The sequence below is a fragment of the Podarcis gaigeae genome, assembly GCF_964106915.1.
Source record: "Podarcis gaigeae genome assembly, chromosome: 6".
Classification (NCBI taxonomy): domain Eukaryota; kingdom Metazoa; phylum Chordata; class Lepidosauria; order Squamata; family Lacertidae; genus Podarcis; species Podarcis gaigeae.
This window is the reverse complement of record NC_139682.1, coordinates 91,297,790-91,325,631: the sequence shown is the minus strand read 5'-3', so window position 1 is coordinate 91,325,631 and position 27,842 is coordinate 91,297,790. Positions and strand designations below refer to the sequence as shown.

General features: G+C 45.1%; 1 protein-coding gene across 1 annotated transcript in view; it reads left to right on the top strand.

Annotated features, from left to right (window-relative positions):
• The window catches only part of CACNA1E (calcium voltage-gated channel subunit alpha1 E), a 360,381-nt gene extending 334,016 nt beyond the window's left edge, over positions 1-26,365 (top strand). Inside the window, exons 47-50 of the mRNA XM_083745793.1 lie at positions 2,900-3,028; positions 6,706-6,886; positions 17,034-17,224; positions 18,857-26,365. Of these exons, the coding sequence (XP_083601919.1) occupies positions 2,900-3,028; positions 6,706-6,886; positions 17,034-17,224; positions 18,857-19,396 (1,041 nt within the window). The 3' untranslated portion in view covers positions 19,397-26,365. The remainder of the gene's footprint in view (positions 1-2,899; positions 3,029-6,705; positions 6,887-17,033; positions 17,225-18,856) is intronic.
• The last annotated feature ends 1,477 nt before the right edge of the window (positions 26,366-27,842 follow it).

Genomic DNA, 27,842 nt, shown 5'->3' with positions numbered 1-27,842 from the left:
GTGATGGTTGGGAACATGGGCCTCCATTCCTGGATTCGTCTCTGATAAGATAATTGGGAAGCCAAGAGCAGCTGACTTGAAGAAGATTAGACTACAGAGTACAACCAGGATCAGGCCTGAATATGGGGCAGGTTTTACAAGAAGAAGAGTGAATTTCTCTGTACGCCAGGCAAGGCTCAATTGTCTACCTGAGCAACAGTATTCGTCTGGGAAATATCCACTCCTTGTCTCTCCTCTTAGAGACCTATCAAGGGGTGCTGATGTCATAGCTTCACAACTAGGATAGGCCTAATGAAGGAGCCTAACTACTCTCTGAGTACCACCAACACACTCAGCCATCAGAGTTTGCCGCTGTCCTACAATCACCTAGAAAGGAGATTTCTGGTAGGCAGGACCTCTTGTCTGTTCCCAATAGGAATCAGGATACTACATGGTTATCTTTACTATAGTTCTCATGAGGTTTACAAAAGTAACAACAGAGGCTCACAAAATATATTGTTTTGTCCTTCTTTTAATCTGAAATGTATTCAAAAGCTTGAACGTTACTGGATGTTGCCTTCCCTTCCTCTTCCAAACCCAAATAAAACACGGTACAGTGGTACCTCTGGTTACGAACGCTTCTGGTTATGAAAGCTTCAGGTTACAAACTCCGCTAATCCAAAGTAGCTGCTCCTGGCTGCGAACTTTGCCCCAGGATGCGAATGGAAATTGCACACCAGAGGTGTGCATGTAGTGAGAGGCCGCATTAGCGAAAGCACGCCTCAGGATAAGAACGGTTTCAGCTTAAGAACGGACCTCCAGAATGAATTAAGTTCATAAACAGAAGTACCACTGTATCTGTGCATTATGTGCAATCAGACAGGTTTTTCTTTTCAAAAGCAGGAGTTCCTTCAACACTATTTTATACCTATTCATATTCATTGGATTATTTCCCTGCCCTTCTCCATAAGGCCTCAGGGCAGGTTACAACAATAGAATATACCATTATAAAAACACATAAAACTGTTGCTTTTAACTGTTTCTTAGAGATTCTAAGAGACTTTTAACCTTAATGAATGTTCAGTGACAATTTTAGCAACTAGAGAATCAGTGAATGGATAAGCCCTACTGGAAGGTACAATCATTCTCGCAACTGTAAATCCTTTGGCTATAGACAGACATGTTTTGCAGAAGTTTAGAAATGCAAAATGTATGCAAATTACCGATTAATAATCAAGTCAGATCTTTGGGATGCTATCAGTGGTTACTTCTGGCATAAACTAGTTTTTTAAAAATTCATTGTTCATTGAAACTGTTGATAATGCTGGTCTTTTCACAGGTTGGTTTCCTCTCATTTTGTAGTCATTTCATCAGGTGGTTTATCCAGGGTTAAAAAAACAACAACAGTATCCAGTGCTTCTGGGTTTGTGTTCATCGTGTCTCACTGCTGGTGTCCATGCTGCAAAACTAAACTGTTTAGTCACATCACACAAATGTGAACATATGCCTCTGACCCAAACATACACTCAACTTTTCAGTCGGCAGCACTAGTGTCTGTGTGTGTGTATATGGTTGTGCGTGTGTGCACATCTGTGTGCCACCCATGACACTTGTTGCACTTCAGTGCTATATAAGTGTGCCTCTCCAGTCTGCTCTGTGTGCTTCTCAGAGTGTAAAGTTTGTATCACACACAAAACATACAGTGTGCATCCTCGTGCTCTTTCCCACTTCAGCCTGAAACAAGAAACTGCAGGCAATATTTTGCCAGACTCTTCTGTGTGATGTCACTCCTACCAGTGACATACTAGGCTGGTTTGTATAAGGCTAGGTGAGCCTTAGGCTTCAAGAAGGAATTCAGATGGTGTCCCTTCTCTTTTTGATGATCTTACCATGTTGTCTGAACCTGGACAAACTGTGGTTAATCTTAACCATGGTTTATGGAATCCTGGACAAACTGTGGTTAATCTTAACCATGGTTTATGGAATCCTAACCATGGTTTATGGAAACAGGCCTACCTCAAACCATAGTTTGTGATTCTGGCTTGTTCTCACTAACCATAGTTAAGATTAACTATAGTTTAAGGTTTGGATGGCATGTTAAACTATGGTTTATCTAAAATGGAAGCTGAAGCTTTCAGTCTCCCCACTGCAGCCATGCTGGGGGGGAGGAAAGGTGTAACATGTGAACCGAGGGCACGCTGTCGCACACCCTCACAAAGCTAAACAGTGGTTGCATACAATCTGAGCCACTGTTTCCTGACCTCCCCCCACCCAATAAAATAATTATATGATTTATCATTATTGCCCCTAACAAAAAGAGAAATAATGAAAATGGACATCAAACAAAAATATCCCAACACTTTGTGCATGTCCGGAAAAGCCGTTACTAATTGATCAGATAGAGAGAAACACACATAATCTGCCGGGCTTTAAAAAATCAAAGAACAGAGCCCACAGAGTGCACATATCTGGCATCAAGAACATTTCTGCCAGTGAAAGTGCTTTGAGAATTGCAGCTGGAGATAAACCAGAAAGGCACAGAAATCCAGCCCAGTGGTTCCCTTTGAATGCCATTGATTTAAATCCAAACTGATGTCCAAAAAACACACACACCATCCAATAGGAAGAAAAAGCTGTGCTGGATTTCCACACTCAGATAGACTGAAACCAACGCACCTGTTTTCCAATCAAACAACAATTACTGTTAAATATTCCTAAACACACTTCCTTGCTTGCTAGTGAGTCCCAATGTGCTTAGGATTTCAGTCTCCTGCTCCCTTTCTTACCAGCATAAAGCACTGTGTTTTAAGTACACTTCTAAAGCCATTCCTAATGCACTGATGAAAAAGTCATTGGCAGCAGATGGCAACCTATGTGATCAAGCAAAACCCCATGAGCTTGGCTGTGTGTTTATTTCCAGGAGCCAGAGGTTAGAGAGTTTAAAAGAGTGCAGCCCTCTAACTGTGGCAGCTACCTCCCGGTGGATACTCAGGAACGAGCTGTATCTGGGAGGGCCTCTTCCATGCCACGCCTGACTGTGGATCCCCAGGTAAAACCAAGTGAAACAATGACTGAACAAACAGGAATTTAGCATGACATGAGATGCATGAACCTTTCCCACAGGAGGCTGATGCTTAGCTTTAGGGTGCATAGGCTAAAATTTGTCACTGGTGTCATTTGAGTTGGCCGCCTACGAGGCAGTCCTCCATCCCCTTTGAGAAAAGAGTTGGAAGGCTCTGCCTTCACTGAGATGGGGAATATACTCTCTAACCACCCATGGAGAGCTGGAATGCAGAATTAGTAACTTGACCAAGGCCACCATGGGGCAAAGCAGGGATCTGCCATTCCGTTGCTCAGCTTTCACACTAATCCTTCCTGCCACCTTCTTCCAAGACTGCAGTGAAACGTAGCAGGTTTGTGCTTTGCGGAAAACCACCTTCCTGCTCTCCTTCAACCAAGACTGTTGCTGGTGGCAGCAAGAATGGCGACAGTTTGGAAGAGCCCTTCTCCCACCCGGAAAGTATTTATTTATTTTCTTGACATAGACGCCACCTCTTTCAAATCTATTCCCATTGTCCTAAGACACTTGTCTACATGGCTGCCACCAAGCATTCTGTCCTGATCTTGGCCATACTTCATCTCTTTGTCTGTTGAGCCAGGGTTTGTTTTTCCCCCTGTCTGTCCGTCTTGTAATCATTTTTTATTAACAGAGAGATACAAACTTTCCCAGGTTTGTAATCTTAAGCCTATGCTCCTTTGCGGTAATTAAACTCTCACTCTCAGCTTGAAGGGCCCTTGTTTGCAAAAGTTGTTGTCAACGTCTGTTGTGTCAGCCTGGCAGTGCTTGCATAAGCAAATTGTGAGGGAAGCGGGGACTTTGTACCCTTCAGTCATTCTGCTGAGAAATCTGTGCTTGACAACAATGGCAACTTGACAGCTGAATTCTGCTGTTGCTCCCTTGGTGCAACGATTTCCAGTTCCAGAAAATCGCACCCTAAAGTGTCGTTATTCCCCCTCAATTCTAGACACAGAGAGGGGTGTCCAGGAACAGCTGGCTGAGCCCACAGGAGGGAGAACGATGGAAAGCAAAACCAGAGTTTTACAGGAAGGCAGGAGCTTCCAGATGGAAGGGTAGAATGAACGGGAAGGGAAGGGAATCTCAAAAGTAGGAGCAAAGGGGGAAAGGGGTCAGGAAGTAGGCTGAGAATGGACTTGGTGAAAAGGCAAAAGATGAGTAAATGAATTAGGAGTGGGGAAAAAGAAGGCTTTTGCTAGCAGAAAATTAAGGACTGGATTTATAAATGAGAAAGAGCAAACTGCCGAAGATGTGTTTTTTAAAATTTATTTTTTAATGAGAAATATGGGAATTAAATGGAGAATTTGACATTATTCAAATTCAAGGCCTCATTCTCACAGGTGAAGCTATATCTGGGCTGCCTTGCTTCAGACTGCAAGGGTGCGCTCTTGTGAATTAAGTGTTCCTTCATACAAAAGAAACAGCCAGGATATAGAAACCAGCATGTCAGAGGGAAAGAGGACAGTTTTGTACACCCGGGGAATTTTTAAGTGAGGGAAAGCATTCAGTCCCCCAGCGACTGAAATAGTAGGGCTCAGCCTATCACTTATCATTTCAGTGAAAAGCAGGCCACAGATTCAAAACAGACCCAGACAGATAATCTGAAGCTGGGAGACATTGGGTGTAGCAGGCAATAGCAGTATTTGTGTGTCGAGGTCCCCAGGGCCACCCCAATAACTCACACATCGCACAGAATTTTTGTTTAAGATTTTTGGCATAATTTTGGCCACAACTTTATTAAAATACAAACATGTGAGTGGTTGCTTAGGCATTGGTTGCGACTATCTGCCCCCACCATGGGGGACAGACTGACATTCCGCACGATGCGAAAGTCAGAATAGGGGAATACACTTGGCGGTAACCACGGAGCAGGGAACCTGCCCTCACCCCAAATGCAACCAGGAGCTCATTGCTATGACCTGAGCCCCCTTGACAGAGTGGACAAGCAATAGTTAGCCCCTGATTCCTTTAACGGAATCCCTTGCAGCAGCAGCATTAGAGGGGCAGGCACTCAACCTACCAAGGGCAGGCACTCAACCACTGCCCCTCAACCAACCAAACCATAAACCAATGCCTAACCGCAACCTTACAAGTTGTGACGATTGCTACGCAGTAGGCAAAAACCAAATGGCCCCAGCCAATCAGCCAAATGGACAAAATTCCTACCGGGCCCCTGCCCCAAGAGCAGATGACCCCATGACAGGCATAGCAAGGTCAAAGCGAACAACCCTAATTCTAGGGAGGGGGGGACGGGCAATCCGATGCATGGGCGAAAAAAGGAAACCCTAGCCTCGTGCAAGGAGTTTTAGCATTTCTGGATGTCAATCAACAAATGGCAACATTAACTTCTTCCCAACAACAAAGGAAGCCCCATTCGCATCAGTGGCCAACGGTCAGTTAGCCCAGTGTTTCCCAACCTTGTGCCTCCAGCTGTTTTTGGACTACAATTCCCATCATCCCTTGCCACTGGTCTTGCTAGTCAGGGATGATGGGAGTTGTAGTTCAAAAACAGCTGGAGGCACAAGGTTGGGAAACACTGAGTTAGCCCGCCCCCAACTCTGGAGTGTCCTTCGGCCCCCACAGCAACACGTGCTCTCCATGAAGGAGAACACACTTCAGCCAAAGAACACTGAAACTAAACCTTCTGGTTATTTAAAAAGAACTCAATGTAAGCAAAATATTACAAACCACCAGAAACTCACATTTTCATCGAGGGAATCATAAATAGTAACACAGTAATACTGATTTTTATATTTTTATCACATATATATATGTGATAAAAATCTACGAAAATCTACGAAAGCATATATATATATATATATACACTAGCGATCAGCCTTCTTGAGCAAATCAGAGCAAGTCATCCAGAGCCCAGACTCCTTTTCTCAGATGAGGAGAATGGCCAGAGTCTATTGGAAGGCGAATATGCTCACACTCCCCCTTTCAAACTCCCATGTACCTCCCCCCCTTAATCATTAAGTTTTGTTCTGCCATTGAAAACCCCAGCCCTCCCTCAAAAGAGAGAGCCCAGAGTGTTTCAGGAGGTACTTAAAATGTACTATCAGCACCCAGTAGATAAAATATACTCTGCTATTGCTTAACAATATAGCATTTCCCATATCCGCCCATTTCTACCTGCCAAGTCCAGATTCTGTGCAAGTTTTCAGCCTGACTCTGAAACAGTAAGGCTGATGTGATTTGACACAGCAGATTTCAGGAGCTGGTCCATTCATGTAAGTTGAGGACATCCTGTAATAGATGAATCTACACCGATTCGCCAGATATGAGTTCCAGTAGATGCTATCAGGAATTGGGGGAACAGAGTCTTATTCAGTCCTTAAATCTAAAATTCTAGTCTGTCACTACTTACGAGGAAGCATGGGACATCAGTGGGGCAGTTGCTGTCATTCTACCAGTATGTTAATTATGTTAACATAATCATAATTAGAAGTACATGCCCGCCACAAAATTCAGTGGGAGCGGCTCCTCCAGACCCATCTGCTGTTAAGTGTCTACACTTTCCCAAACTAGGCAAATCCTTGTGACATTATATATCATGAATTGGTAATAGCAAATCTGCCTCTTGAACAGCAGCAGACCCTTGCTAACCATCCTGCCCACCCCCCACCCCCCATGGGATACGTTTCCAGGTGGTTACAGATCCAGGCTCCATGAGACGCTCCTTTTCTACTATTCGAGACAAGCGGACGAACACCTCCTGGTTAGATGAGTTCTCCATGGAAAAGAGCAGCGAAAACACCTACAAGTCCCGCCGGCGCAGTTACCATTCTGCACTGCACCTGTCTTCAAGGCGCCTCAACACAGATTCAGGTAAATGGGAACGGGAGTGAGATGGAGCTTTTTTTTTAAAAAAAAAAATGTCATACAGTGGTGCCTCGCAAGACGAAAAGAATCCGTTCCGCGAGTCTCTTCGTCTAGCGGTTTTTTTCATCTTGCGAAGCAAGGCTATTGATGGCTTAGCGGATTAGCGCTATTAGCGGCTTAGCGGCTTTTAGCGGCTTAGCGGATAAGTGGATAAGCGGCTTAGCGGCTTAGAAAAGGGGGGGGAAGGGAAAAAACCCCGCAGGAACTCGCAAGACATTTTCGTCTTGCGAAGCAAGCCCATAGGAAATTCGTTTTGCAAAGCGCCTCCAAAACGGAAAACTCTTTCGTCTAGCGAGTTTTCCGTCTTGCGAGGCATTCGTCTTGCGGGGCACCACTGTATATTGATTTGTAGTAACACTTGAGACTGGAGACTCTGAGATCACATTGTCTCAATTCCTTCCCCAGTAAAGGCCAGGAGAGTTATCTTTGTATTAGAAAACGAATGTGGCCCATTAACATTTGCTCAGGTTGTGTAGCTAACTTCTGAAATGAGAATGTCACGGTAAACTCCTCTCCTGCTAAAATCCATGACCCCTGGGTTAGCAACAGTGGGAAATTGCTTTTAGCTGGATCTTGGGGGAACTAAGCCATTTCCAAGGGATGTAGTGAGAGGTGTTTTACATTTGCGTGTTCAGACCCAGAAACCTCCCCCCTAAATAAATTCACACTTGACTCAAATTTTGGTTTTGGTTTTTGGCAGAATTTAGGCCACAACTTTATTGATTACAGAAAGTGACTGGTTGCCTAGGCTCTGGTTCGACTAGCTCCCTGCCATGCAGGTAGCGCTGACCCAGGACACCAGCATAGGTCAGCCAAGGGGGAACACCTGGATAAGCGGAAAGCCAGGAACGGGCTATCTCCGCCACCCAAATGTCCCCCTGGACTCAGGCATGGTCACAACCCCCTCTCAGGGGTTGACCAAAATCAATGAGTCCCTGGAGTCCTTTAACGGAATACCCTTCACATAGGGATGGCGAGAGCAGTCTCCCATCCCTATCACCTGAACCAGAGCCTATCCGCATCCTTACAAGTTGTGACAATTTACTACATGGCAGGCGAAACCCAAACGGCAACAGCCAATCAGCCAAGTGGTGGAAATTCCTGCCGTGCCCCTGTCCCAACGACAGACGACACACGACAGCATGGCAAGGTCAAGCACAAAGCCCTAAAAGTAGGAAGAGGTGGGCGGGTGTTCCGAATGCACAAGCCGAAAGAGGAAGCTCTGGGTCACGTGCATGGGCATTAATAGGTCCCTCGAACCGTTTGGACTGTGTCCCATTGGCCAGATTGCACCCAGCTATGAGGGACCTACCGGTTGGGTGTTGTGACTGACCAATCGTACCCACCCAAAACACAGGGTGTCGGTTTTCCAGGTCTCACAGCAATAGGTGCCCTCTTTAAGGGAGGACCCGATATATCATATATGGAACTGACATAGTCCAAGGGAAAGGGAATGCATTGACAACGGAGGTACAGAGTGCTTATCAATATTTAACATAAAAAAAGATTTGGGACACCGTGAAGCTAATATGCCCATTTTTGGTGCACCTGCATTTTTAACCTTGGCTTGTGGAGTCAAAGGAAATTTGGCAAGGTTACTCGGAAAATTCCCCTAACAGGCTAAATCAATTTTTACTATCTTTTTCTACAAAATCTTACAGTGTTGTGCACACCATGAAATACAGCTTTCCATGGTAATTTAGCTGGTGCCTAGCTACCACTAAATAAAGCTGAACAATTGGCTGTCTACAACATTTGCTCAACCCATCCCAAAATGGTTATCTACATCACTGAGTGTCTTCTAGTTTACTTCCAATGTCCTCCAGAGCTTCTTTTCTGTAATGCAGGTACCAGGTGGACTTTCTTTACTTCCCCACTTTTGTGTATGTGTGTTACATTCATATTTCTTGTGTGTGGATATTGCAGGTTTGTCACTGGTGAATTCCATCTTATTATTTGCAGCCAAATCCTTCTGAATTGTTCTGTTGCCAACAGTGTAGGGAGCCACTGTAAACTTTGTATTAACCGCAGATTTTTGGCAAGCCTATCTTATTGATTTGTCCAAGTTGTTAATTATATTTTTTAAGGATGGCACCACCAAGATAACCTCTTAGAATCATAGAATCATAGAGTTGGAAGAGACCACAAGGGCCATCGAGTCCAACCCCCTGCCAAGCAGGAAACACCATCAGAGCACTCCTGACATATGGTTGTCAAGCCTCTTGTTGCTCTGTTTATTGTTACTGTCAAATGCCAATTGTGAATTCTGTTCTATAACATATATAGCATATAAACTTTTCAGCTGAATTGTCTTACCTGAAGTTAATCCTTATGAAAGACTCTCCTTTCTTTTTATCTGCCAAAAGCAATCAATCAAAAAGGAGGCTTGATTTTGTATGAATTGTTCGCAATTCAACTCACTGCCATTAACGTCTTTTTTATTCTCCGCAACAAGAAGGGCTAACCCAGGGTCAGCAGGGGGCCGGTCCACTGTCCCTCAGACCTTGTGGGGGGGCCGGACTATATTTTGAAGGGGGAAAACGAACGAATTCCTATGCCCCACAAATAGCCCAGAGATGCATTTTAAATAAAAGCACACATTCTACTCGTGTAAAAACACCAGGCAGGCCCCACAAATAACCCAGAGATGCATTTTAAATAAAAGGACACATTTGACTCATGTAAAAACACGCTGATTCCCGGTCCATCCGCGGGCCAGATTTAGAAGGCGATTGGGCCGGATCCAGCCCCTGGGCCTTAGTTTGCCTACCCATGGGCTAACCTATCAACCTCCAGATGTTGAGGAACTACATTCCACATCATCCCTGACCACTGTCTATGTTGGCTGGGATTGATGATCTAACAACACAGTGAAGGCCAGAGGTTATTCACCCCTGTTCTGCAGCTTACAAATTCTTGTTCTGCTTTGCTACTAACCTAGTCAGGTGTCACTGTGTGAATCCAGAATCTCCACATGTCTTTTGTTAAGAGAGAAACCTCATCATTCACTGGTTTTGACTTATTCAAAAATATTCACTAAAAAAAAAGACATTGCGTTCTCATAACATGGATTTGTCTGTTATGTGTAAGTACTAAGCCAATTTAGCTGGAGAGAGGGAGATAGAATGAGGGGTTTTCCTCCTCAGTATAAGAAGTGGGAATGTTTGTTTTTTGTTTTTTTCAAGAGGAAAATTCCTTAAGAAACAATCCGCCGCATCAGCCTTTGGCTTGTTCCCTATCTCCACAAAACACATCCAAACTTTATTTACGTACTTACTTCCAATATTTATGCACCACCTTGTAGGGCAAAACTCCTCTGCGGCAGCTGACACCAGAAGAGTAATACATAGGTAATCCAAAATGAATAAAACCATCATCCCCAACTAACAATGGTAAAAGAATTATGACATTAAAACAACAGCAGCTAAAGCAATATAGAGCACATTTTGAAAAAACAGCTAGAATTAAAAAAAAAATCAGGGTCCATTTTAAAAGCCAGTAAAGTCAGAGCTATATGTATTTAAGGAGGGAGTTTCACCCATTTGGGGCCACCATCCAAAAGGCCCTGTCTCACATACATATTCACCTTTCTGTTGCCGGGTGGGCAGGGGGTCTAAACAACCGCACCTGGCTTTGCACTCAAGTCACCAGTACAGGTTAGGTTACAGATCTATGTGCATTTCAATAATAATAATAATAATAATAATAATAATAATAATAATAATTTATTATTAGTACCACGCGCATCTGGCTGGGTTTCCCCAGCCGCTCTGGGCAGCTTCCACAAAGACCAAAAATACACTAAGATGTCATACATTAAAAACTTCCCTGAACAGGGCTGCCTTAAGATGTCTTCTGAATGTCAGGTAGTTGTTTATCTCTTTGACATCTGATAGGAGGGCGTTCCATAGGGTGGGCGCCACTACTGAGAAGACCCTCTGCCTGGTTCCCTGCAGCTTTGCTTCTTGCAATGAGGGAACCACCAGAAGGCCCTCGGCGCTAGACCTCAGTGTCTGGCAGAATGATGGGGGTAGAGACGCTCCTTCAGGTATACTGGACCAAGGCCGTTTAGCGCTTTAAAGGTCAACACCAACGCTTTGAATTGTGCTCGGAAACATACTGGGGGCCAATGAAGATATTTCAAGACCGGTGTTATATGGTCTCGGCGGCCGCCCCCAGTCACCAGTCTAGCTGCCGCATTCTGGATTAGTTGTAGTTTCCGGGTCACCTTCAAAGGTGGCCCCACGTAGAGCACATTGCGGTAGTCCAAGCGAGAGATAACTAGGGCATGCACCACTCTGGCAAGACAGTCTGCGGGCAGGTAGGGTCTCATCCTGCGTACCAGGTGGAGCTGGTAGAAAGCTGCCCTGGATACAGAATTGACCTGCGCCTCCATGGACAGCTGTGAGTCCAAAATGACTCCCAGGCTGCGCACCTGGTCCTTCAGGGGCACAGTTACCCCATTCAGGACCAGGGAGTCCTCCACACCAGCCCGCCCTCTGTCCCCCCAAAACAGTACTTCTGTCTTGTCAGGATTCAACCTCAATCCATTAGCCACCATCCATCCTCCAACTGCCTCTAGGCAGTTCAACTGTGCAGACATTTCAGTTCTGGCTACAATTAATCCACTGAGCACACACATGGCTGTGATTTAAAGGGATAGCTCATCTTCCTTGAGTTTATGCCTTCGGAAGACTTAAATTTGAAGGTATGCAGCTTTAATTTTGCATGCCCAGCTTTCCTAACTGATGAGTTCGGCTTATATTGAAGTAGAAAGATTTTGCAGAGAATGGGCTTGGAAACAAGATAGCAGCAAACAGCCAATTTAAGACCAGGACAAGTTGGAGTAAACCCAAAGAGAGCTTGGCAAGCAAAGAATCATTTGGAACATGCTCATGAAATGAATGCAGAGCCTTAGTTGCTGTACGCAGGATTGTGGGTGTTGTAGACTTGCTTCTTTGTATGTGTGAGAAGAATTGGGCTGCAACATTCTGTGCATCTAGGTGCAGGCATGCTGCAGTTTGGTACAGCCATACATAAGCCATACAGCAGTCCTTTCCAAATCTGTGGTTCTGTGATCACCCCACAGTCGTATTCTCAAACTCTGCTTCCAATTCCACCCCCCAGGTTTCTCTCCTCCCCTGGGCTTCTCAAGACAGCAAAACCATAGCTGTCAACGTTTCCCTTTTTTATTCCGAATAGGATTCCTCGCAAGAAAAGGGAAAAGTTGACAGCTATGAGCAAAACAGCTGATGTAAAGATGTAATTAGGGAGAATAAAGCATGTAATTTAAATATAACAACAACAACAACAACAACAATGTGTCCCTGCATTCATTGGAAAAAATCTGGTAGCCATATCTTACCTGTGTGTGAAACAGCCCCCAAACCAACAGGCCATGCCAAGAAAAGCGGCAGAAGACATGCTTGCTGTCCTTTTCCTGGCATGTTTTGGATGCTTTTAGTAACTTCATGTCTGGAGATAGTTGAGCAGGTGGTGCTGCTGCTGTCACAACATCTATTAGAAAAATACTGTTAACTTCCATCAGGAAAGGGACTTTGAGCCAAGCTCTGGAGCCAAGTGAGGATTCCCAGGTAAGATCCTCCCTCTATTGTGTGGGCAGGTAATCCCTCCCCTACCTGGCCTGGTCTCCTTGGCAACACTTCCCCCAGGTGGGATTGGACAACTAACTGAGGTAGGCAGAGACCTCCAGGTATCCCACCTGAGGGAAGGCAAAGCCAAGCCTATGCTGTTGGAGCCGCTCCAGATCTAGGGGCTGCACGCGTCCACGCAAAGGGCGCCCCCCGTTTTAAGCGGGGAGTGGTCACTGATAAGGAACTTCCATCAGGAAAGGGACTTTGAGGAGAAGACCATGGTGAATTTAGTTATTTGTCAGCTCCATAGTAATCAGGGTGGATAAAAATCAATGATAAAATGATAAAATGATTTTTTTTAAAAATCAGATTTTTTTTATTTAAATCGGATTTTTTTTTATTTAAATCGGGGGGTGGGGTTAATCAGATTTTTAAAATAAAATGCTTTTGGGGGGGGGAATCTTTCTAAAGATAGTTTTCTATTTAAGTTACATTATAGTCCAAAGGCTATTCATCAGGAAATAAGGATTTGTTTTAAGTTTTTCATGTGTGCTAAAACTCAGTCTCTGTTTGTTTGTTTTTTTAATTGTTTAACCACATCAGTTAACAAACATGGATACATATGCTATAATGTTATTGTTTCAGTTAAATCAATTGTTTAAGTTGTTATTAAGGGAATCGTTATTTTTCTCCTTCCAAGAAAGTACAGCAGAAAAAGTTGTCCAAATATAAACAGTCATTTCATAATTATCTGTCTATTTCTAATAGTATAACCAAATCAGTAATTTTTGATATAACTGTAAAAACTACTCTGAAAATTTATCGTTCCAAAAACAAAACCTTCCTCTGGTTGTAAATATTAAGATTATACCAGCAAGAATGAGTCTTTCTGTAAAAATTTTTTTGATTTAAATCAAGTCTTACTGACTAGTGATTTAAATCGTGATTTAAATCGATTTGATTTCAATCAAATCCACCCTGGTACAAATGCACCCATCAGATTGACCTGTAAAATCACTGTTAAGTTGTGGGTGAACATATCAAACGACACAGCGATTCTTCAAACAGCTCTTGTTTATTCACAGGCCAGGACAGAACTGAACTGAAGGGTTCAGCCAGCCTGCTTATATAGAGCTCCAGTACAATGTAACTGTAACAGTTTTCTAAAACTATCCAATCACTGAACGTCACTTTCGATCCCTTATTTGCATAACTATCTACAGCATCCCCCTGCTGGCCCAGGGTGAGAACTTCAGTACATAACAATCACTGCTCTGATTTCTGCACAGGTTCAAAACAGTTCCGTGCAGGGATCTCTCACACCACCACAATCGCTGAAGAGACACTGGATTCGGCATCTCCCAGTCACCTGTTACTCAGGGTTCATCCTCATCTGCTTGCATAAAACATACACGGGGCTCCTCAGTACCACTGCTTTTCCCCCAGGGAAACCCGCTGTTCACCACAGAATTGGAACAAATGGCATTTGGTTCTTCTGCAGACTGAGGTTTCTGTGGGAAGCAGTGGGAGAAACGGAAAACCAAGTTATCCCTAGGCATGGGATAAGTTTGGATGAGCCCATGGTGACTAGTCATGGTGTTTAGTCCCCACTGAGTATGAGTATTTCTCCTGATCTGGTTATGACATAGATAGATATAGACTTTATTTGCGTAGCCGACAGGCCATAGCATCAAAGGACAAGCACCGGCAAAAATACATTACGAATATAGTTACCATAAAATCTTATGACCTATTAAAACCCTAGGTAGAAGCTGGATTATCATTCATCCATGACCCTCTGTCCCATGGGCAGCAGCCTTTTCTCTGATAGATTGTTCCAGGTCGGTTAAGTGAATAGACCAGCCAAATTGAAAGATTATAAATATAAATATAACCTCGGAGGGATGGTCAGGACAGGGAGAAAGATAATAATAGCCAGATGCAGATAAATTAATGATCTCAGTACTTAAAACTTGGCAGAGGTAATAAAATAATAATAATAAAACGTAAAGATAATAAGATCCTAGGCGAGGAATCCGGGTGACGACACTGATGTCATTCAGATAGCAGCTCTCAGTCTCATTGCTCTCTCGATAAATTTGGCAACCTTCTCTGTTGTCGAGCTGTTCTGGTCGGCTAGGAGTGAGAACAATTTGGCTTCACAAGAGCGGCCCGGGATGGCAGATAGGAGCGGCGTGATGGTCTCGTCCCTGAGATCTTTATATAGGGAGCAAGACAAGAGAACGTGTGACACAGTCTCTACGTAGCCAGCTCCACAGGGGCAGAGCCGGTTCTTGAATGAAATTTTTTGATATGTACCTTCAAGAACAGCTGAGGGTAACATATTTAGTCTGGCCAGTGTAAAGGCCCGCCTGAGTTTTGGAATGGTTAAGGTAGACAAATAAGGTGCCCGAAAATCAAAGTGGGAGGGGGGCAGATAAGCGTACCAGGCACTAAATTTCTTAATATAGGCCAGATTATTCTGCTGCTCAATATCTTTCATGCGCTGGTCAATAAAGGTTTTTGCCTTGGGGAGACCCATTTTCAGGAGATGCTGTGCTTGGAGGCCACATGTAAGTAGTTTTTGATGCACTACTTTGGACCACCGACTTCTATGAGCATCTCATGCTACTAGAGGTAGTAGTCCGGATGGGTTTAAATTTAAGCGAAGCCAATAGTTGAATGTTCTTAACCAGGTCCGGGTTTCGACGGAGAGGCCAGTCTCCAGCCGTAGGGCCGCATTTGGTGCGCATGGTGAAACGGCTAGAATCTGTCTTAAAAATTTAGACTGGACCGTTTCAAATGTGCGACAATGATTTCCTGTCCAGATTTGGGCCCCGTAGAGTAATTGCGCCAAGGGTTTTGCTTGAAAGACCTCCAGAGCTGCTGGGATATGTCTGCCCCCCTTCGTAAAGTAAAAGCAAGACAGTATTTTGGCACTTTGAGATGCTTTTTCCCTAGCATATTTATGGTGGGCCTCCCAGGCCCCTGTTGACTGGAAAACTACTCCAAGGTATTTAAAAATTTTGACCTGTTCTATTGGCTGATTGTCCATCTCCCATCTGTGATGTCTGTGTCTCCTAGCGAAGACCATGACTTTGGTTTTTTGGTGATTAACCACCAGTTGATCTCTCCTGCAGTAGGCTGAGAATTCTCTTAGTAGCCTTTTGAGGCCTCCTTTAGTTCATGATAAGAGAACCGCGTCGTCCGCATAGAGGAGCGCTGAAATAGTCTGGTTATGACATTATATGAACATTCACAAAAAGAAAAAGGAGGGGGGGGGTTAGGACAACAAGCATTCACCTTTCATTCATCATAACTTGTTTCTACAGCATTTACATGTCTTCCCACTAACCATTCATTCACCCCACACTTTCCAGACTGCGAAAAAAATAAAAAATATCTCTGTGTGTTTTTTAGTGGATTCTCCCTGCTAGGGTGTTTTAATCCACTTTAATTGCACAAGTAGTGTGCACTTTAATCCCTCCCACCCCCACCCCCCAAAAAAGGAGCCTGGGAGGCATCCCTAGCCCATTTCTGTTTCCCAAAGCAACATGTTCTGGCACAGACAGCTGGACTGAATTTTCAGAGTCATCGTTCATCATTTTTTATTTGAATACCGTCTTTCTATCTTACAATATTCAAGGTGGTTTACAAGCTGAAAAACAAAAAATGTACATCTTATCACAATCTAATACAATACAAGAATGTGATAATAAAACAAAACTTTAAAATAAGCAGCCTACTTCAAATAAAGTAACATTCAACAATTATTAGAATAGTACAAAATAATAATATCAACATATAAAAGTTAAAGAGAAATCCACTCCACAGTTACAAGAAATAATTTCTAAACTATAATCAATAAAACAATGGCAAGCCACAGTACATAAAATAATACAATACAAATTGAGAAGGTAGGACAAAGCAGGTGGAAGTAGGCCTTGCCTGACGAAGTCTCTCATTTTCCCTGACTGGCCTTTCCACATAACCCACTGTAATTGGCTCCATGATGGCCTCGTGTTTACTTTAGGATCCTTGAATGGCCGGGATTAGACAATGAAAAAGAAATGCTCTTATTGATGTATTGCATATAATTCAGCTTTTCAGCTAAGGAGCTCAAAATAGCACACATTGTTCTCCCACCTCCATTCCACCTGCATGTTATGTCCTCACACAAAAAGGCTAAGTGTGAGGAATAACAACTAGACTAAGGTCAGCGTTCGAACTTCATAACTGAGTTGTGATTTGAAACTGAGTTCCTTACTGCTAATCTGACAGAAGGGGAGACCATAAAACAGTAAAGGGCTGAAAAAATAGGCTATGTTTTGGCTACGCTGCAGAGGAGCAGGAAAAGGAAAAGGGTTTCTAGGTCCAAAGGTTATTCAGAAGGATAAAGAAGACATCCTACAATTGTTAGATACTGGTTTGGGGCTGAATACAAATCAATGAGGACCCTTCATGGAACTTTCTTGTAAGCCTGGCTTTGTCCTCGGCAGGCCATCGATCTGACACACATCGGTCAGGAGGCAGAGAGCGAGGCCGATCCAAGGAACGCAAGCATCTACTATCTCCAGACATTTCCCGCTGCAACTCAGAGGAAAGGAGTCCACAGGCAGATGGTGACTCTCCAGAACGACATCAGTCCAGGTCTCCAAGTGAAGGCAGGTCGCAAACTCCTAACAGACAGGTGAGTGGGAAGCTTGGAAAATAATGTAGGTAAGAGGGAAATGAAGCAAACACACCTGCTCCCTTCCCAATATTTAGGGCCGGCTCACATGTGCTTGTACATCACTCAGTATCTCATCCCTCGTTTCAATTGCAGCCTTGGCCAGGGAATGCCAACATATGGGGCAACACTGAGAAACAGCAGGAGGAAGTAGCAAAATGTACAGCAGAAGTACAAAAAGTATTTGGGAAGGGGGAAAATCTAAATGGGAAGGAGCTGACCCCAAACCTCATGGGATGCTGACTATTTAGGGGGCAAACAGTGGGGTGAGGAAAGGAATGCCAGACCCTGGAGGAAGGCACATCTGGCTAAAACACTGAACAGCTGGCATTCCACACGTCCCTTTGTGATTCATGCTTGAATATGTGAAATGACTTCGCTTACAAGCTTTGTATTTGAGATGATGACTGTGATGTGATCACTGGGTCCTTTGATCCACAGTGGCCGATTCCCACCATTTGGGAATACAGTCATCAAGTTATAAATTTGCATGTATAAACCAACACTTAGAATCATAGAATTACAGAGTTGGAAGGGACCACGAAGGTTATCTTGCAGACTTTCACAGACTCAAAGGTAGTTTGGCACTGCTTGCAAACAGGAACGTTATCATAATGTTAGGGTTAAAGGTAAAGGGACCCCTGACCATTAGGTCCAGTTGCGGACAACTCTGGGGTTGTGGCGCTCATCTTGCTCTACTGGCTGAGGGAGCCAGCGTATGGCTTCCAGGTCATGTGGCCAGCATGACTAAGTCACTTCTGGCGAACCAGAGCAGCGCACAGAAACGCTGTTGACCTTCCTGCCAGAGCAGTACCTATTTATCTACTTGCACTTTGACATGCTTTCGAACAGCTAGGTTGGCAGGAGCTGGGACCAAGCAATGGGAGCTCACCCCGTCGTGGGGATTCGAACCGCCGAACCTCTGATCAGCAAGCCCTAGGTTTAGACTACAGCGCCACCCAATCTAAAAAATTTTTACAGAACACGGAGCAAGCATTTAGTATCAAAATACTGAGAGAAAGGAAAAGATGTTAGGAGATGTCATAGAAGTGCTATGTTATGCTACAGTCTTAAGATGGTGACCCAGGAAGCTCTTCACAGCAAATAACAACAGCAACAGCGCACCAAACAATATAAGCTTGTATGCTGTATACTGATGCCTTAAACCCCTTTGCAAAAGCGCACTTTGAAGCAGCTCCGTGCTTCTTCTTTAAGGGGTTGGGTGGCAGAGGGTGGGGGCAAGGAAGTTTTCTTATCCCCCCCCCATCACAAACCACCTGCTTACTTAAAGGAGGGGCATGGAGTTGCTTCAAAGAGCGCTTTTGCAAAGGGCTTTAACCTCTGCACACCAGTTGATGAGCAGGGTTAAATCCTGCTGCCTTGGCTGTGCAGATTTGTTCCCTACGTGGAACAGGGTGCACAGCCAATGCAGGATTAAACCCTCCCTTCATGCCCAGTCATCAGTGATGTCAGTTTAAGGGTGGGCCGATGTGATTTGGGGAAAGTGGCCTTGCAGCGTTGGACCCCCTCATAAGCTCTTTACCGTTATAAAAAGGTATTTTGCCTCATAGGTCCTTTTCTTCTTATTTGCAGGGCACTGGCTCCTTGAGCGAGAGTTCCATACCATCACTATCTGACACCAGCACGCCAAGGCGAAGCCGCCGCCAGCTCCCTCCGGTCCCACCAAAGCCACGCCCCCTCATCTCCTACGCTGCTATGATGCAGCACTGTGGAGACATCTCCCCACAGCCTGACGATAGCGAGGGTGGCTCTCCTCTGCTTTCTGGGGTTCTGGAGACAAACAACACCTGCTTGACTGAGTCTTCCAGCTCCCCACAAGGAAAGCAGAGCCTTCTCTCGACCCCTCAGCGCTATATCTCGGAGCCTTACCTGATGCTCCAGGATGACTCCCATGCTTCAGACTGTGGTGAGGAGGAGACGCTCACCTTTGAGGCTGCTGTGGCCACCAGCCTTGGCCGCTCCAACACGATTGCAGCAGGCCCTCGCTCGAGGCACAGCTGGCAGATGCCAAACGGGCACTACCGGAGGAGGAGGAGAGGGGCGTCACAGGGGGTGATGTGCGGGGCTGGCATCGACGTACTAAGTGATACGGAAGAAGATGACAAGTGCTAGAGACTGCCTCCCCCTCCTCCCCTGCTCTCCTCTGACGCATGCTGTTTGCCACATTTGGAACGGAATGAAACGGAAATCAAATGCAGCAGAAACAGACCCTCTGTGCAACCACAACAAAAAAAGCCCAAAGCTCTGATTCTTTGTCCTCTCCCCTTCCCTTTTAATTGCACAGGGAAGCATTTGATTAGCTCCTGCAACCATGGACCCAGCAGAGGTGCACCTGTTTGTTGAGTGAGAGCGAACCATGGCAACAGCAGCCTTCAACCCAACAGCCACATGGGTCTCCGTCCCCCAGAAATCCCAAGAGAGTGTGCAGAGGAAGGCCTGAAGTTACTCAAGAAGCATAGCAAGGGATATTAGGGCGTGGGGGGATTTGAAAAGAAGAAGATTATCGTTTTGCCTCTTTGACACTTGGCCAAAAAAGGAAAAGGAGACCAGAGAAGGAAGTCAAGTTGGTGGTTTGAAGTGTAAGGTCATCTCCCTTGAGATGGCCACCTTGTCTACTTTGGGTGATCCCTCTTATACCGTTCAACCAATGGGATGAGTTGAGATTGAGAGATTTGTCCAGAGTGGAAGTCACAGCATTCGGCCCTCCTGCAGTACCTGTGGTTTTGGGGTTGTACTTCGTATTGATCTTCTGGTGAAGCTGAAGGAGAGAGTGTGGGGAAGGGGGCGCCACCACGTAGTGAGAAGGGCTTGGCTTGTGTGAAACCGACTCTGAGTCTTTTGTACCAAGACCAGTGGGTTAAGGATGGGGAAAGGAGAGGACTACTGATGAGCTGAACACAAGATGTGTCTTTATATTCTGAGTTTGGAGTGTATGGAAAGTATATATATATGTGTGTATTTATATGCAGCATATATAAACATGCACACATGCAGAGATTTATTTTAATAAGCTGGCATGTACTAGCACCGAGGCCATGTGTTCCCTGTCCCTAAAAAATAGGGAGCGTTTTGTCCCAGGGAGCCGTAAAATAGAAGAGATGCTAGTTACAGAAGCCACTAAATTCTGACTCCTCTCAATCATCTGTACTTTGGCATTGCCCTCCCTAGCAGAAAGAGCTTCATGCAGAGGTGCAATGCTACTTGTTTATTGAGCCATATTTTGATTAGAAATCAATGAGGCAACAAAGAGGGATATGCCATCCTCTTTGCTTCCTATGGGATTGTTACTGCTCTGGAATAAGACAACTTTTGAACCGACGGCACCTTTGCAGCTTTGCGAATGGTTCTAGGTATAGGTTTGGACCAATCCAGCAGGAAAGCCTTATGTGTTTGTAGTAATGGCCCTTCAAGTAAGGACCAGCCGCAAACTCCAATTGGTAGCCAGTGGCATATGTCAATAGGCACAGAGTAGGGTTCTTGATTTTCCTCTCCCTCCCTGCTCAGCATCTCGGTTTGCGGAGGTGGGCAGCAGACCTTTCCTTTCCTCAGCTTGGAAGACAGTAGGCTTGTTGATGGGGGGTGGAGTTTTGAATCATTGCTTCATCATCTCCTCTGGAATACTTATTACAGGTGGCATTTTGGTTGGTAAGCCTATGTTCCCACATACGGTTTTGTCAGAAAGCAAAATAAAACACCAGAGAGGAAAGGTGAGAGCGAAGGAAAGTTGGTGAGGCCTTTACCTGAGAGTAAGGCAGTGTCCCAAAAGATGCTGGCAGACATCTCCCAAATTCACAAGGTATGAAACAGCAGGCCAGAAGCCAGAAGCTTCTGCAGAACAGCCTAACAGTCTCTTGAGAGCCGCGGTCTCTCAAAGCTGGTAGACATATTTAATGGATGGAAATATGCAGCAGTAAAAGATCAAGCTCAGAAATCAATCTGGTAGGCTAGGGGAATGTGGATGCTGTAAGGTTCTTACAGTTGGTTGTAAATGCAGAGAGGTGTGAGCAAGATTTTCTGCAGAACTTGTAACATTTCAAACAAAAAACCGCACATGGAACTGTTTTGTGGCTACATTCCAGCTTGTAATAGATCTGGTAATTACATTTGCCTGGCATAAATTTCCTCTGTGCTGTACTTCTTTACTTGGACCAGTTCTGACGTTAATAGCTGTTAAAATGTGCCTCTGCCACTCACTAGCCAATTCCAGAGGGGAGTATGGGGAAAGGAATCATTTTTACAGAGCAACCACAGGATGTGATCTCCAATACTTCCCTTGCTATGGCAGATGCAGTAAGCGCTGGTCCATTTCAAAGGGGGCAGGTTTTTGTAGAAAAGTTAAGAGCCTGCCTTATACCGAATCAGTGCAGAAGCTCTCCGAGATTTTACACAGGAGCCTCTCGCAGCCCTACCTGGAGATGCCAGTGCAAATTCTGAAGAATGGCTGTGTTTCGGTCTGTGTATTATGTTGGAAAGCATGACTTAGGATAGGTTTGCCTCTAAATGCCAACTACAGTGGTACCTTGGGTTACATACGCTTCAGGTTACATACACTTCAGGTTACAGACTCCGCTAACCCAGAAATAGTACCTCGGGTTAAGAACTTTGCTTCAGGATGAGAACAGAAATCATGCTCCGGCAGTTCGGTGGCAGCAGGAGGCCCCATTAGCTAAAGTGGTGCTTCAGGTTAAGAACAGTTTCAGGTTATGAACGGACCTCCAGAATGAATTAAGTACTTAACCCAAGGTACCACTCTACATCAGATTTCTACCCAGAAGTAACCAAAGGCCTCTTCAGTTAAAACAGAGAGCTACAGGAGGATTTGGCAAGGAGTGTTGCCTTTCTCAGACGTCAGTCTAGAAACTAAAATAACACCCCCCTTTTCCTCCCCAGGCGGGCTCCCAGTTTAACTGGAAGAGGATCCTCCTTGACCCTGCTGCCTTCATGCCAAAACCCACTTTCTACCTCCTCTCCAGTCATTCATGACTGCCATTTATCTCTCTGCTAGGGAGCGAGTATCTCTCTCCAAGCTATGGATCCAGAGAGGTTAGGCTGAACAATTTTGACAAGGTCAAGATCACCAGTGAGTTTCATGGTTGTGGGGATTTGAGCCCTTTGGCCAAGATGGATTTCCCCATGATAAAAGCTTGCGGGAGGAAGTGGTGCTGGCTTGCCACAAAATGCCAGCGTAAGGGGCTCTGCTCCACCCCCACCCCCCAAATGGGTTGTAAATAAAAGAGTTGCCATCTCGAGCTTCTAATTGCAAAGGGTTTTCTGATAATTAGCCAAGCTTTCTGTAAATATACAACGACGGCTGAGTTTATGTAAGGAAGGAGTTTCTTTGTGCGTACTGGGGTGGGGTGGGGGGAAATGCAGAGATCTTTGTTCTCTGAAGAATGTCTCAATTATGCCTTTTTTGATTTTGGAGACCAGCAAGTGTGCTATGAAGTTTCTATAAGAATTTTGAAATATTTCTACCTTTTTAGGGTGTATGTGTGCAGAGTGGACCCTATCTTTCATGTTTTGTATCACTTCAGCCTATGATCTGGAGATCTCTTGTATGAAAGCTTGGCTTTGGTGGCTCTCAGCTCCTGAGCTACGGATGAGACCTCATGCAGCCTTTTATCTCAAGAACCTTGATGCCATGTTTGGATGAATCTGTGGTTACATAAATGGAACCATATTGGACCTCAGAACTTCTGGTTAGCTATGTACCGTAATTGCTAGTTTCATGGCTCATTGTTGTATATTGGAGGTGGGGTGTAGCCTTGATTTGCTGGTTTTACTCTGAGTAGAAAGCACTTGACGAGTCAACTGGTTCTCCCAAGAGTGAGAGCTCATCTGCTTAAGTTAGGGGGCTGCTTGATGTACCCCTCTTTCCTCTTCAAACAGGGTGCACCCATCTTGAGCAGCTGAATTGTGGCCAATGAACTAGTAAGACTTTGTTCCATGATCTGTGGGTACTCTAATTTTTACATGTTAGTGTAGAAGGCAGGCAATGATCAAAAACTACAATTAAAGTAGCATAAAAATAAAGAAGGAAGAAAAGGAGGGGGTCCTTATCTCTGAGTTCAGTAAAAATTGAAAGCTCTTAATCCAGGAAATGGACTAATCCTCTCGAATGCAATGGGACATATATAATTTAGTTGTCACTGAATTCAGTGATTGGAATGAACTAGTTTGGTTGAACAAAGTTCACTGAACTAATTTTAAAATCTGTGAACTATACCTGAAAGCAGTTCCCAGAATTGCTGATTGAACTAAAGGTGAATTAAGTTGATTTGGGGTAGAACTTTGTATGCTTTCTAGTTCACCTTCACATTCATTCCCTCACCTCGACTCCAAGCAGGAGGCCCAGAGTCTTTGCTTTCATTTTTAAAAATAGACATCCCTAGAGAAAGTTATACATCAAAATATGGAGGCAATGTTCTAAGGTTTTTTAAGCAGATATACAGGCACTGCTGTTGCTAAGGACACTTGCCACATAATCCCTACTGCTTTACTGCTAAGCCATCAGAAGAAAGGAATGTGAGGCATTCCTGTATCCTCCCTAAATAAATTTGCTTTCTCCCAACAGGAGCACCTTGCAGCAAGAAGTACAGGCAGGAACGAAGCGAATGATGCCTTGTGCCTTTAACAGCTGTGTGGCTGCCACAAATTATCCAGGGTGAGCCTTTTCTAGTATGGAAATACTTGAAAATTCTACTAGGGAAATACTAGAAATTTTAATAGGGAAAGTTTCACCTGTTCACAGTCTTCTTGTAAGACATCTTATTACTTGTGTGTGGCCCCTGATTTAGTTTTGGACACTATACTTCAGCACAGCAGCACATAATATTCTGAAGGCTGGAAAAAGGTTGCTGAGAATGAACTTTCTATCAGCTAAAAAGTTCATTTGGATGAGCTTGAACTGAACTAGTTTGTTTTGTAAAATGGCAAACTGGAACTAGTTCCTTTTTTGGATAGGGTAAAACATTACTAGTTCCATTTTTCAATGACCTTTCCAAGCACTGACTGCTTATCAGCAAGACTTAAGTGCAATTAACTAATTTTATATATTAAAAAATAGCTCAATGTGCTTCCTAATCTCGAGTTCAACATGTCACTTAATAGGCTACAGACATTCACACTAGATTATCCTATTTTAATAAACATAGTGGTATATATGATTGTAGTAGCCCTTGAATAGCTGGGTCACAGTATAACTGGTCAGGGGTAAACCACAAATGTCAACAAGTCCTAAGATTTACTAAAGTTGTGGCATGTTGCACTGGAGACCATTCCCCACACCCACCCCACACACTACCGAGTCATTAACACGAAAAAAGCTATTTATACAAAGTTAGACTAAACTGCAAGGCTGGGGGTTCTTGCTTTCATGTGGTAATGTGAACATTTATGGATTCCATTCTTACAGGGTTCTTTGCTTATATTTCTTAAACTTGCACCCACCATGGGGTATGTGCATGTGCAACATTACTGACACACATCACAAATACAACAGTGCGTTGAGTCCAGGGCTGGTCAACACACTCAACCTAGCGTTGAATGGGAGCCAGTAGGTGTTGGGAGCATGAAACCATAGAATCAGGGCCGTCTTAAGTATATCTGGCGCCGTGGTGCAAGGATCCCTCTGACGATGCCCCCCCCCCCCGTTTCCCAGAGTTGCTGACCTTTTTACGGTGCTGCTGGCAGCTTTGTGGGGCTGGAGGAGGCGGGCAGCAACTGGAGGGCAGCTCCTCCGGTGGGGAGGAAGCGGAGGCTCCGGGCGCGGCACTGCTTCAGCGAGGTGGGCGAGCTGATGCTGGGAAGCGCCATGCCCAGCCTCCGCCTCTTCCCTGGCACCCGTGCCGCGTTGGCCACGACAGGCAGAGGCTCCGGGTGTGGCGCTGCTTCGGCATGGCATGGCAGAGGCGGGTGATGGCAGCGAGCTGACGTCCAGCCTCCGCCTCTTCCCTGGTGCCCTGGCACCCCGCACCACTTGCCTCTATGGGCAAGACGCCCTGGCATAGAATTCTAGAGCTGGAAAGGGACCCTGAATGCTATCTAGCCCAGCCCATTGCAATGCAGGAATCCTTGCCCTCAGCCATCCCTCAGTGGGCTCGAACCACCAACCTTCTGCTTAACAGCCAGACATGCTGAATGGCTGGCTGCAAAGGAAAATTGTGCGTGCATCTGTAAACTAAAGAGGAGGCACCCTACAAAAAAAAAAAAGGGCTGTTTGAGCATCCTTGGTTGTTGAGGTTTTTTTAAGTATTGGTATTAGAGTTATTTCCACTCTAAAGAAAGGCATTCAAATCACCAAACTCTTTTCTGCTACGAAGCTCTCAGTCTGCTGTCAAGTGCCAAGAATATTTGTGCCTCAAAGCATTCTGCAAAGGAGGGGATCTGGATTTTTAAACTGCCCAAAGACAATCGCTACGACCACTTTGACATAGCAGGTGCACAACAGGGGGAGGGAGAATACCTTATTCCAAGGGAGAGGGTGAGTTTGGAGACGGAGCAATTGGGAAACGGTTTCCGCTGAAACTACATGAAATGGAATAGGAGAAGAGGGGGAGATCCGCTTTGCCTCTGAACTGAGATAAAACCAAACTGAAATGGCACCAATTAGTGTGTGTGGATGGCAAACGAAGACTGATTTGGTGACCTGAGGCAAGTAGCTGCACCCAGTCTCCCCTAAGCGCCTGAAGCCGCCGTTCATCTCAATTTCACAGGAAGACCAGCGAAACACAATACGGAGGCTGCGATTTACCTTACTGATGCTGTGCTGAGGCGCATTCAGCTGGGCGTCACCCTACAGCCCTTGCCTTGCTCTCCTCAGTGTGAAACTTCTGGCCAGTCCGTGCCCTTCCTAGAAGTAGCCAGGTATCAGCTCCCTGGGGTGGTTTCAGGGCAACCCGCCCAAAGCCAAATACCGCATTCAGCGCTGCATGTTGATGAGGTGGATATATTGTAACATAAGTGCTTGTTTGGATCCGAAATAAAACCACAAAAAAATTACAAATCTGTAAAACTTAAATGTTTTTTTTTTCTTTTGTCAAAGAAAAAAATAAAAATAAAATAAAACCTTGTTGTAAAGAATTACTCTAGCCCGAAGCTATTTCCCCCCCTCTTTGAACTGCCGTTTATTTCTGTTCCTACCCTCTGTTGTTGTTTAGTCGTTTAGTCGTGTCCGACTCTTTGTGACCCCATGGACCAGAGCACGCCAGGCACTCCTGTCTTCCACTGCCTACCGCAGTTTGGTCAAAATCATGCTGGTAGCTTTGAGAACACTGTCCAACCATCTCCTCCTCTGTGTCCCCTTCTCCTTGTGCCCTCCATCTTTCCCAACATCATGTTGTTTTTACATGACTAGAATGTGTCCTTTTATTTAAAATGCATCTCTGGGTTATTTGTGGGGCACAGGGATTAGCTCATTTTTTCCCTTCAAAAATATAGTCTGGCCCCCCACATGGTCTGAGGGATGGTGGACCAGCCCAGGGCTGAAAAAGGTTGCTGACTCCTGCTGTAGAGTTTCCCCTTCCCACCCCATGTGACTGCCAACCATGCCTTTCTTCTTTCCAACACTATTTCTGAAGCCACGTCTCTTCTCTGTTCTGCAACTCCACTTTGCACCCCTTGTTTTCACTTTCACCCCATGTCGCCGCCTCTTCCTCCTCCTGTGCAACCCCCACTTGCACACAAACTCCTCTCAGGGTGACCTGCATCTTGCTTCTCCACACCTTTCGACTGCTACTGAGCACCCTTTTCACCTTGTGCCCAATTGCATGACCAGGCGGCCCCAGCCCCCAGCGATCGTAAGAAAGGAATAAAGACTCTGACAACGTGTTATGGAATTAAAATTAGACCACAAATTTATTAAACTTCCGATTGTAGGAAGACCTTGGCTTAGCCTTGGGCGTGTATCCCTCCCAGCCCCCCAGCCAGGGGGAATGGGGGCTCATCAGGGTAAATGGGATATGGGGGTGCTCTGTGAGACGTAAGTGTAGCAGCCAGCCCAGCCCATATCCCTACACGCAGGGTAGTTCACTGACAACCTTTCGGTGTATGGCCAGTGACACCCATTAGTAAAGGTAAAGGGACCCCAGACAATTAGGTCCAGTCGTGGCCGACTCTGGGGTTGCGGCGTTCATCTCGCTTTATTGGATGAGGGAGCCAGCATACAGCTTCCGGGTCATGTGGCCAGCATGACTAAGCCACTTCTGGTGAACCAGAGCAGCGCACGGAAATGCCATTTACATTCCCGCTGGAGCGGTACCCATTTATCTACTTGCACTTTGACGTGCTTTCGAACTGCTTGGTTGGAAGGAGCAGGGACCGAGCAACCGGAGCTCACCCCGTCGTGGGGATTTGAACCACCGACTTTCTGATTGGCAAGTCCTAGGCTCTGTGATTTGACCCACAGTGCCATCTGCATCCCTGTGACACCCATTATACAACCCCTTTGAAGAGGGGACCCTGGAATTGACACCCCTAAAAACTCTGAAACCCCATTTTAAAATACAATATACTATAGAGACTCCTTATGCTGCGTTTAGAACCAGAATTGCACTTGCGT